The sequence below is a fragment of the Corvus hawaiiensis genome, chromosome 3 (genome assembly GCF_020740725.1).
Source record: "Corvus hawaiiensis isolate bCorHaw1 chromosome 3, bCorHaw1.pri.cur, whole genome shotgun sequence".
NCBI classification, from domain to species: Eukaryota; Metazoa; Chordata; class Aves; order Passeriformes; family Corvidae; genus Corvus; species Corvus hawaiiensis.
This window is the reverse complement of record NC_063215.1, coordinates 82,122,563-82,135,084: the sequence shown is the minus strand read 5'-3', so window position 1 is coordinate 82,135,084 and position 12,522 is coordinate 82,122,563. Positions and strand designations below refer to the sequence as shown.

The 12,522-nt window shown below is 37.0% G+C and overlaps 1 protein-coding gene across 3 annotated transcripts in view; it reads left to right on the top strand.

Annotated features, from left to right (window-relative positions):
- Positions 1-12,522, top strand: part of CRIM1 (cysteine rich transmembrane BMP regulator 1) — a 173,729-nt gene that overhangs the window by 116,367 nt on the left and 44,840 nt on the right. For all 3 annotated transcript variants that reach the window (XM_048296630.1, XM_048296632.1, XM_048296631.1), the window contains exons 6-7: positions 3,239-3,421; positions 7,495-7,692. In XM_048296630.1, coding sequence (XP_048152587.1) covers positions 3,239-3,421; positions 7,495-7,692 — 381 coding nt within the window. The remainder of the gene's footprint in view (positions 1-3,238; positions 3,422-7,494; positions 7,693-12,522) is intronic.

Genomic DNA, 12,522 nt, shown 5'->3' with positions numbered 1-12,522 from the left:
TCTCACCCCCAGAACTAAAAAGTTGTGGCTGTGGGATCTGTAGAGCTAAATTTGTGTCAGAACTATTTTTTTTAACTCTGTGGCAGGAACTTTAATGCCAAATCAAGTCAATCTTAGTCATGCTTGACTTTATATAGGAGCAGGGATGTCATTTGTTCTTCCACTGCCAGAAAAAAACCTTTTATCTTTCTGGGGACTGTCCCCTCTGTCCTGGCTTCTTTCACAGATGGGTAGTTGTGTGTGTCAGTGCTTGGGCTGGATCGATCTTGTATTACTGGGTTATCTGAGAGCCAGCAGACACTGAATTTATGTTCACAAAGCCATGGCCTGTGTCTCATGCCCGTTGCTTTGTTGTGGTAGTTAGCATCACAAAAGGGATTTGGAGTCTCAGATATGTTTAACTGCTTTGTGCTATAAAGTTTTGGCAATTTGAATTACTTTGTGACACAGTGAACTTGAAGAATCCTACCTGTAGTTTTCTCCTTATTGGAAGAATTCATGAATTTAGGAAAAGATGCATTTATTTAATGTTAGCTTTATGGTCTTCCATTCATTTGCGACTGTCATACTTAGATCAATAAGGCAATAAAATGGCACTTCAAAAAAAAAAAAAAACCAAAACAACCCAGACCAGGGAACTGAAAGATCTTTCAGCATATTGTGGTGGAAGAAATGCATCATTATAATTTCACTGTGCGTTGCTCACTCTTTCATCAGGCTTCCTTCCACCTGGAGTATCTAAAGCTAGAGTTCTTTGTTTCGTGCTTGTTTTGGCTTGACTCAGTCTCAAGACTGGAGTCTTACATATGGTTCTAACAGAAGTAATCCTTGTCTTGTAGCTGGATGTAGAGGATTAGGTCTATAGTTTAGTCTGAATGTATACGCTTACCATAAGCCTGGGTGGTAAAAATACACATGTAGTGAAATTCTGCAGTGGTTTTCATTGTACATGCTGTTTCCTTACAGCATTTGCAGTTACTTGCATAGTCTTGTTTGGACATTTAAAAATAACAGTAATTAATGGGAGATGATGTTTCTACTTCTAATCAGTCAGGAATTCATATCTGCTGTTATGGGATGGGGGAATCAGTAAAAATCTGGAAAGCTGCAATCAAAACAGTGAAGCCAGAAGCAAATGGATTAAAGGCCTTTTGAGTTGTGTTGGCACTTTTCCTTTTTGAGAAGGTTTTTAAACTAACAGCTTGAGCTGCATAAACTTGAAATATTTCTCAAGTGTTTGTTTATGTGAATTGCTTTCTAATGAGGTCATAGCTGTTTTCCCGGACACAGTGGTATTTCCTCCTCTTGCTCTTATTTTTTATGCTGCTTTCTACATTATGCCTTGAAGACAGAACAGGCTTATAAAAATCAAACATTGCTCAGGATACTTCCAAGTTTCAACTCTAATGCTTTACAATCATTTCAAATGACTCAAGGCTGGAGATCAATATAAGCATATGTGGAAATAAGCACTTGAAATGCTTTAGAGTTTTAAAGAAAACCTGTATCATTGTCAAGAGTAACTCAGATGTAAAGTTTTTAGCTCCCCAAAAGTTAAGAGAATTGGGGTGGGTTGAAAAGAATCTGCAAATGTTGATTTTTCATTTAAATATATTTCATCTCCCACGTGAGATTGAACTCTAACCAAAAGAAAAATCACCTGACCATAAAATGGGCAGTTTTAGCTCTATGTGGCTAGGCATTACATATGTAAGTAAATAGTCTTCCTTCTGTTCTACAGAAATCAGAAACATGAAAAATTGCACTTTCTTTGCTTTGCTCTTTGCTTGAAATGCAATTAATTGTGTTGGGTTTATCGACAGTATTTGATACTGTTGTTGCTGAAGTAAATAGCATCCTGTTTGCAGAACCTTTGTTTTTTCAGACTGCTAGATTTACAGCTTCTGAAAAAAACCAGACTGGTGAACTAGATACTGCTGTACTTCAGGTGGCTGCTTTCACATATTTTGGGCTAGTGTCATAGGAGGCCAAAATTTTATTCTGAAGTGGGGAAGAGGGAGGGAGCTTACGTCATTGGGTAATATAATGATGATGCTGTGAAGTCATGATTTCCTAATGACTAATGTGGAGTAGTATAGTTGAATATAAATTCAGAGTGTTTTTTCTGCAGTGTCTTGAGTCACAGTGATTCAGCCCTGAGCCATGAAAGCTGCACAGTGTCATGGAGGAGGGGGGATCAGTTGAGCTGGCTGAACAGAGTGGGCTTTGCTGGCAATAGGTGGTGGAGGTGGGTTCATGTATGTGGGGGAACTGCAAGGTCAAATCCTCTATGAAGACCTTACAATATATATATATATGATGTATAGATCTTCTTCATAATCTGGAACCAAATCTCTTTGGTATAAAATAATAATAATTAATAACAATAATAATAATAATGAGGGAAATCTGATTAAATCTGTAAATGGTTTCATTGGTTTAATTAGCATCTTTTTTTCCTTTTCTTTTTTTGAATGTTAACAAAGTAAATGGGCAATGTTCTTCCCAAAATACTTCAAAATTTTGAAAGGCTCTTACTTTCCCACAAAGTTTTAATTATAAGTCGAGGCTCTGCTGCAGATGGAGGCATACAAGAATGATCCATCTTATGTTTTTGAAACACTAAAGTAATCATGTAACTATTATTACAATTGAGTTTATTTTTCTGTGGGAAGTATAGTTGTGAGCTGGCTATTACAGCTCCAGGTTGCTTGAAAAAAGAAGTGTTCAGTTCTGCAAAACAGATCATGCAGTCGCAAAATGTTTTTCGATTGGACAGCTTTAGTGCAATTTATCCACCTGAGTACCAAGTCCTACAGAGAGGAAGATTACACTCCAGAGACATCAGAAACTGTCTTCTTAAAACAGAAAAACATACTGTTTCATGTGCTGAAATTCGAAGTAGCTTCAGGCTTATCGAGAATGAGAAATATTTAACTTGTACAAAGAAATACCAGTGCTGTAGACTTGGTCCAGGATTTTAATTATTTTTAGTTGAGACTTTTAAGTGTAGTCAATTGCTCTGAAGGTAATTTTGAAAGCAGCATTTTATTTTCTTCCGTTGTTGAAACAGACAATAAAATACACCATGTTCTTAAAATGAAATTGTATTTGAGTTTAAAAAATGAAAGAAAAATCAACTGTTTCTTTTATATGTTTTTGTCAATAGCAGCATAAGCTTAACTATTTCCTGTTTAGCAATATCTGTGAAATAGTTCTTTTCTCTTTCTTCTTTCAGAAGTGAAGCCAACTTGCATATTTAACAGCATGGAATATTATGACGGAGACATGTTTCGGATGGATGCTTGTCGATTTTGTCGGTGCCAAGGGGGAGTCTCTATTTGTTTCTCTGCCCAGTGTGGTGAGCTACACTGTGACAGGTACTATGTGCCGGAAGGAGAGTGCTGCCCAGTGTGTGAAGGTACAGTCTCTTTGTAATCCTGTCTGCTTTTAATTCTGCTGCTTTTTTTGCTTTTTTTTTTTTTTTTTTTTTTTTTTTTTTTTTTTTTTTTTGCCTGTTCAATGGAAATGAGCAAATGAGGGCTTTTGTTCTTCTGAAGTTTGCAGATTCCTCCATAATTCAGTTCATTTCTACATTTTTGCTGTGCCTGAGTGTGCTGTTATGTTCTTTGCAGTGCTTGTCTGACCTTGACACTACTTCTTAGACATGGTCAAGTGTGCAGTGCGTTTTGGGGGGGCCTTCTTGACAAAGGACATAAGAAACTGTTTCTAATTTCTGCTCAGACATTTAGACAGGCATCTCCAGGGCTGCAGTTGTGGCCCTGAGACAAATTTCAATTGCTTTGCAACCTGCTTCTTATTCTGTTCAGCTAGAGTAAGGCACAAAACTTCTTTCCTCTACAATTATAGCAAAGCCATGGGGCAGCAATCCAATGTCAATGTTTTTCTCTTCCTCCTTTGCCCTGCTGACAGCCTTGCTAGGCCTGCAGTCCTCCTAAAAAGGGCTCTGTGAGAAATTTCACATTGACCTTCTTGCTTATATTAGAAAGTACTGGAGGCATCTTCTGCTAGAATACAACCAGAATTCCCAGCAGAGGAAGATAGGGGTGGTGCTGTGCACTTGGATCTTGCCTCATTGGGGGTCAGGTTATGGCCACCCGGTAGTCAAAAGGCCTGTGAGGCACATTTAGTCCCTTTGTTTAAATGTGAACATAGGAATATCTTCTCAGTAAGTGAAATCACCTGGAAATCTGAAATCTCCTCAGAGGAGGAGAGGAATCTAATAATTAATGTGAATTTCAAACACTTTGCAGTCTCCTTAATATCAGTATTCCTGTAGCTCCTTGCAGGAGCAAATAAGCCAGAAGATCCATTATAGTAATGTTTTATTCCACACAGAGAATTAGAAAGTAAGGTACCTCAAAAATACATCTGAAAGAGGCAGCTGTAAGAGCTGGACCTTCTCACTCAGCACAGGATCTGGTGAAAAATGGCTTGTTTTGTTCCAAGCTACTGAGAGCTTCAGAGATTTAAACCCAAAATCTGGATAATGAAATATCAAGTGGGCAAGTTAGGAAGTCATTTTTTAAAGAGTATTCGTAATTTTTTTTATATTTTGGTGTATATTTTACATATTTAAGTGTAGGTTTGTATCAGGTTGATACATGGTGTTCACATGTAGAGAAATTGAAGTGCAAATGCTGTAGGCTCAGGTATTCTAGAGATACCAATCTGCGTTTGCCCTGTGTTTAAGACCTGGCCTAGATATTTGTTGTTGACTATAGTTGAAGGCAGGATCCTAGATTTTTGGTCTTTCCTGATACAGTTGCACCTAAACTTACAAGAGCCTTCATGCTGTAAGAAAAAAAAAAAAAAAAATCTGTGCTATGCTGTGATTAAATGCCAAATTGAAAAAGTCTAGAGAAAGTATGTCTGATGTGGTGAAACCCCCCAAGTAAGTGCAGATGCACTCCTGAAGAAATTGCTGTATGAGCTGCTGACTTTATAGAATATATGAACTCTCTTGGGTTCTTTTCCTATAATTACTATTTTTTTACATATGTGAATATTCCAAGATTTGGCATTATGAAATCATGATGACAAGATATATAGATATATAAATAAGGTATCTATATATCTGCTTTATCTGTCCTGTCATATTCAGATATGGGTGCTGACTTTCCACATTGGACTTGCAGTTCTAGATATATCCTTTATCCTCTTTGATGATTTAAATATTCAGCTACCTTATTATCTATCAATAAATTGTTCTGTCATATCATACCACATTAAAATTTGATTTCTCCATTTTTACAACCGTTGAGTCAGACTAGCAAGAAAACCTGGTAACATTCCATTTCAGGTTTGATGAGTTGGTATGTGTTAGTCTGCAGTGGAAATGTCTTCTTTAAGACAGGTCCTTAGTAAGACAGAATAAAATGGATAATGATTTATAATTATTGAGTCCAGTTGTTGTTTTCTAGTAATGCCTGTGGCTTAATGCCAAGTTACAGGGTCCTTTGTCAAATCACCTGGTGCTATTTGGCTTGCTTGTTTCTACTGTGTGTTCTTTTGATAGGGGTTATGGCACTAAATGAAGGAAGTCTGACTTCTCAATGATTGGATACTAAGATATATGGTGGTTTTTACTAGAAATCCTTCTTGATTTGTTGGCATTCTTTGAAGTGAGCCTAGACAGCTGGCTCTATTAACATATTATAATTGTCCTGGTTCCTTTAAACACTTAAAAAAAAAAAAAGGTGGCTCTGATCCATTTTTTAATAACTTGAGTAAAGCTGACACCTAAATTGACAAGGTAAGTATTTTAAATGGGCAGAACATATCAGCCCACCCATTCATGCTTTTCTGGTTGTTGGCATTTTTTCTACCTGCTCTTCTTCTGTTGAGTGACTGGTTTTCAAGGTGCTTAGTTGCTTCCCGCTAATATTTACTTGATTATAGAAATATCAAGAAATATAAAACTTTTTTTTCTCCAACAATTCTAAAATAGCGTGTAGTAAATTTGGTGTGAGTTGTATAGTACAGGCACAAGCCCTTCTTGACTTAACTCCAGGAAGAGTTCTTTCTCAAAGTTCTGTAGACTATATCAGCATTAGGAGATGTAATTTGCTGGACTCAGTGTATAGCTTTAAACACTGCTGACCTTTTAAGGGTACAAGGATCTTTGTGCTTTGAGTTGCATAGAAGGCTATTGCAAATAGCACAAGTCTTGTATGCCTTTTCTGTGCTTTTTCTGTATTCCTGTCAATCAGAATCCTGTACATAAGTTGAATGATAAAATTCACTTCGCTTGTTTGTGTATGATTTGATTTTTGGCTAGGTCGAAATGGTTATTTACAGATGTGAGCTCATCCTAAAACATGAAAGGTGCAAAGTTAAGAATCGAGGAAGCATTTTAATTTTTAAATGCCTTATTTTCACAAACATCTGGTTTAGGCCTTAATCAGAATTTTACCAAAATTCTGAATATCAGTACAGCTCAGGATGGGGATGACATTGTGTGCAGTTTCACTCCAAATGTTTGGAGTGTCATAAAGTGGCTTAGAATAAGACAACAGCTACTGGCACTGCTACAGGTTTTATCTACACTCAAAATGCATTGCCTTCCTTCCAAAGTGAAGTGATGAAACTTCAAAGAAATAATCCAAGTTTCATTTCATCCTTTTTTCCCTTCAGATAGGATATCTTACTTCTCCCAAGTCCTTCCAACTTAACACTCCTGGAAAATTAACTTATAATAAATCACTTGTGCTTGTTTGATGTCTGCTATAAAAAGATGGTTTCGGTTGTATTTATTGCGTTTAATATGTTAAATCTGCTTTAATATGTAATTTGTAGTATTGCCTGCTTTGCAAATGTGACCTACTTACTGTACATTCTCAGATACTTTGTTTTTTGAGCCTGACCTCTTATTAGCCACCATGATAAATTGTATGCATTCACATTATATATATATCTTTTTAACTATTAATATCAGTGCGAATTACCACATCTCTGGAGTACTATTATTTCTGAAGAGTAAAAGCTGCTTTTATTTCAGGTAATGTGTTAGCATATACAGACTTGCATGGAACTTGAAGAGAAAGCCTGTATAAAATATGCTCCCTAAAATTCTGTTATTTAAATACCCAGATCTTAATTTGATTGCTAGCAAGTAAGTGGGACTTGTGGCTTTCAAGGGGAAAAAACTTCAACTGAAATGAAATTGAAAACTGACCTTGTTCAAAAAGCTAGTATATCTCCAAAACTGTGATGAGGTGTAGTTAAGACACACTTCCTGTTCCTGCAGCAAATGTGCCTGAGGCCTCATCTTTGCTCGTAGTGTAAAATAGTGATATGGTGCTGACATGAGTCATTCCAATGGGTCATTCAGAAAATTTAAATTTCCTTCAGAAAGCTAGTACAAAAAAGGAGAATCAATAGGTCCAAGAACGATTTTTTTCTGAAGAACAAAATCAAAAAACTAAAACGTTCATTAAAACACACATTCTCTTGCAATTGCTGTCATTTCAGACCCACTTTATCCAGTCAATAACCCTGCTGGCTGCTATGCCAATGGTCAGATCCAAGCTCACGGAGACCGCTGGCGAGAGGACGACTGCACGTTCTGCCAGTGCATCAACGGGGACCCGCACTGCGTGGCAACGGCCTGCGGACAGAGCTGCCTAAACCCTGTCAAGGTCCCCGGGGAGTGCTGCCCCGTGTGTGAAGGTAAGAGTGGCATTTCCCCTCATTTGGCTTTGGTCTGTCACGGCTCCTGCTTTCCTGGCAATTCTCGGTTTACTTTAAAATTTTGGAGGATTGAAGAAGCTGGTACAGCGTTGGCTGATGACTGAATAAATTGGTGAGGGCAGGAAACATCAGCGTGGTTTAACTACACCTCTATGTTGGCAATCTTTGGTACTCTTTTGGCACAAAGAGTATAGTAAGAGATAGTTAAGATCAGCATTATTTACTAATTTTTCTCTTATCTTTGCTTAAACCTTATTAATAAATACAGAAGTTAGAAGGTCAAAATGTTTATCTCTTGGTATTACTGTTAATTGAATTACTCCTGTTTTCTTCTTCATCACTGTCATTTAGGTGCAACAAAAAATCTCTTTGTACAACATAGTTTGGTATTGGACATAATTATTTCAGTGAAACTTGTAAAAAGGGATATTACCTGGGAGACAGATTCATTTGTCAAGTTTACAATTATTTTTCATTTGTTTTTGGAAATACATGTATATGGTGTAACTGATTGAGATTTAACTTAACTATGAGGTAAAATGCTTTCCCAGCCTGACCATGGAAATATGAAGACTTGCAAACTGAGACATTAAATAAAATATTTTGAATTGTATATGTAAATGTACATTTAGAGCCGCATTTTCTGGAGTAGCTGTTCATCTCGAAAAACACCAGATAAATTTAGAAATGGTTCATCTAGACCTAAGGCCATCTTCACAATGCACAAACACTTGTTGGTGCTCAGTGAGTTGCCACTTAAGTTTTTCTCATTCCATCTCTGATTAAAAAAGATAATATTTTGGTATATCTACAAGTGTCTCAGGGCCCTTCTTGGTTTGCAGTATCCATCCAAATAAGCTCACTGGGATACTTACTTTTTAGGATAAATCTGAGAAGCATAAGGATTTCTTACAGGTGCTCTTTAATTCCAGAATTCACATCACTAGGTATGAAGAAGGTGTTTGATGCAATGTGTAAAAGCTGCCGGTGAATTGTACAGAATTGCACTACTTGCACTGAATGAATTTCACTGTGAGGAAGCAGGTTAACTGCTGTTAATCCCCAGTGATCACCTCACAATGGATATTGCAGAGCCTGTGCTGTCACCCCTCATTATTTAGGTGTCTGTGAGCCAGCTTGGGAAGGAAGTACAGAGAGAGAGAGAAGCTGATGGAAGAATTTTCAACATGTTAGTACACTGAGAGGATTCTTTTCCTCTAATAAGGGAAGGATAGGCAAATGTCTCTATTTTCCTCTTCCAGACCAGAGGAAATTAATGAGAGATAATTGAATTAAATGCATATATATATATATATATCTATATCTATATATGGGACTGAGCTAATTCTGAAGAACGTGGGAAGCAAACACAGGGTCAAGCATAGGCTTCCATCTGTCATTGCACAAGGTTGCAACATAAGCAAGCTGGTGCTTCATTAACACACCACACAAATGCCTCTGCAGTGCTCTCAGGACACAAATTAGGTCCTTTGGACTAGGTTAGGTAGTTCTATGCACTAATGTGTTTTTACTTTTAGAAGAAGATGTAGCTAGCAAGTGTTTAAGTCCACAGAAGTTGTTTTGTAGTTGCTGGGTGAGTGGCGTATGGAGTGCAGTCATACTTATCATACAAATGGATGTAAACTGACACAATAGAACTGTGGCATCAATATTTAAATGAGGTCCTTGTGTCATCTAAATTATGTTTTATTAAAAAATAGTCTGACTTCTTATTTATTTCTTGTGTTAGCTGTTGTATGGTGTATGTTTAATTGTAGTCATCTAGTTTTGAGTGTGTCATCTAGAAGACAGTGATACTGAATGGCATTTTGAGGAACTTCCTAAATTTTAAGCTTAAAAGCATCACCTTTGCCTTGGTGGTGTTTTTCTTTTTCAACAGGTGATGAAATTATGTGAGTGGTGGAACCAACAATTAGGGGAAGTGCTTCTTGTTCATGCTAGGAGGAGGCTTCAGCATACTTGGGTACCAGTGGTCAGAGAACATTTGAAAACACTTGAATCTCTCCTCTTTTATCCCCTCCCTCTCCCACAGCAAAAAAAACCAAAACAAAACAAAACAGATTATTATGATCCATTATTGCAAATTATTTAATTCCAGAAATCCAAATATGGGATTATTTCAAGGATCAAAAACCTGGACTGTTAAAGCACAGCAGTGAGTTCAGATGCTAGCACCCAAGATTTAAAAAATTGAGTTTGCAAGAAGCAGCTTTGGATAATTTGATGAGAAATTATTCAGCATCTGAGACTTAACAACTTATTTTGCAATAATAACAAATGAAAGAATCCCTGAGAAATGAAACATAAAGGGTACCAGCAAATCTCTTGAAGTTGTGTTTTGGGGCATCGAACGAGTTCAAGGCTGTTAGGCCTTGTGATTAGCAGCCTGAATAAAAATATTTAGATACAAGAGAGCAAGGTGCTACCTGATTGGAAGTTTAAGACCTGTGTTAAGTTAAGTTAAAATCCTAGAACGTTAGGAAAAAATAACAATGTTAGATGTTGGCTGTCTGCATTTAACATTAAGAATGTGTATTTTAAAATTTTTTTTTTTAAAAGGTGATGTTTGAGATGATGGCAGCAGGAACTTGTGTGTTAGCCATAGACTTCTGGCCCATTTCCAAGGTCAGATAGCTTCATGTGTCTTAAACCCTAAATCTGAGATTAGTAGTGTTTCTACTTGGAGTTTAATGCGTGGGTGGCAAGCAAGTACTGTCTGCTTTCATTACAATACAGCTGTTGCTTGCTAACCCAGTAGGCAAGGGGCTTCTTTAGATTTCTGGTCTCTGGTTTTCTCCTTATTGTAAGGCTGAACTGGAGAAGTAAGTATGCCATGGGAAGACAGTTAAAAACTTCTACTTTTTTCACACAACTGATTTTTCCTGAATTTTAGTTATATCGTTTTAATGACAACCTAGTCCCATCTAAAATGCTATTTTGTTTCTGCCATCATCCAGCCACCTGACATCTCTATTCTGTTAACCAGGTAAGCTGCATGGATCAGTGCTCCTTCCCATTTTAAATCAGCTTCTCACTCTTTCTCCTGAGCATTGTTTCTGTTGATGAAGTTCTGCTGCTGATGCTCACTGTGTCATTCATGACCTGCAGGGGTGGTGGGAACAGGGGAGAATAATGTCCTGGCTGGGAAGCTGGCTGACAAATCAACCCCTTGATTTTAATGATTCTAATGAAAAAGATGTGCAGTACATTTAATGGAGCTAAAAGCAATGAAGTATATTCCAGGCCCATTTTTTCCTGAAGAGGAATTAAAATGTGTCCTTGTCAGGCATTTGATGCTTTTCTGCTTACCACCTCATTGCACTTGCATATCCACAGCTTAACCTGAATTTTGCAGTGCACTGTATGAGCAGAAGTGTTGACTGTCATGTGCTCTCCAGTTTGGTTTCTCCATCCTTCTGCTTCTCTTATTTCCTACTGTTCAGGAAAGAGAAGCACAATTCTGAAGTGTGGGCAAAGGTCTGGTGTCTGTGATGTTATATAGTGTCGTATTTTCAACTATGCCGGTTATTAAAGGAGAAAAAGCAGTGTACTTCAGTGATAGGTTCAATAAATGGGCAAAAGTAATGTAAACTTTGCAGCTGATTTTGGAGTAGTAGTTTATTAGTGATTGTACGGATAAGCATACCTTGTTTTGCACTTCTCTTTTGAATGACTTCCAGTTCTCATTCACATCTCAACATAGAGTATATACCATAGAGAAATAACATACTTTTTGCAGGTTAATTTAAAATTACTTTTTTTCAAAAGTTGTGTTATTTAATTGCACCATGAATTTACTTTGCTTTTTTGCTCTTACTTGTATACTACATTTCTTAATTCAGCTGTAGGTCTTTTTGCATTAACTTTTTCACTTTTTTTGTGGAGATAATGCAGAATGTAGGAAATAATTATTTGTATTCTAGAATCTTAACTATGCGTCACATCTAAAGCAGGAAGAAGAATACCTGCTGAAAACCCCCTACTATCTTAGTTTAGTTGATGGACCAATTCGCACCCATATTTCTATTTAGAAATAAGTATTAGATAAAGAATAATAAGGAAGACACGTTATATACTTATCACTGTTTTTAAGCATGCATTTATTTCTCACTGGACTTCTATTTACATTTGAAAGAGAACCCACTTGCCAGCAACCAGCTTCAATTGTGTGACCTTACTTTATGCATGTCAGATATAGGCTCTTTAATACGCAAACCAAAACATTTATTCAAAGATATTTCTATAGTATATTTTGGGCTGAGTGTTGAGGGATTTGTGGAACATGAAACTGATGAGAATATTCTAGTCAAAGCTGCTTGTAGATCTGGCCTGGCTGTGGCTCATTCAGAATAAAAGGTTATTAGTATCAGTCACTTCTGACTCTTACCCTCTGTCTTGGATCTAAACACTGCTGTACCTGCAGTTCTGCAAATTCAGTTATTTGTTGGCTGGCTTAAAATCAGTTGCAATAAAGGACATGATTTGTTCCCCTAGGTAAGTTTACATTCCAGCAGCTTCATGAGGATAAATTTTTTCTTGGATTGCACTTGCAAAAAAATTTTGCTGCCAGAGATCACATACAACATGCTAGAAATTCTGTGTACAGAGGTTCTCAAAATATGAGCGCTGTATGTCAGCACACAAATCTATTCAGTCTTTGAATATGGTAAATTTAGAGCAAACTAGAACATCCCCATTCCCTCATGAAGAAAATCCTGATGTTCTTACTACCGCAGTGAGGAAACCAGGGTGTAAGGATTGTAGATACTGAAGTTACGTAACAGTAGC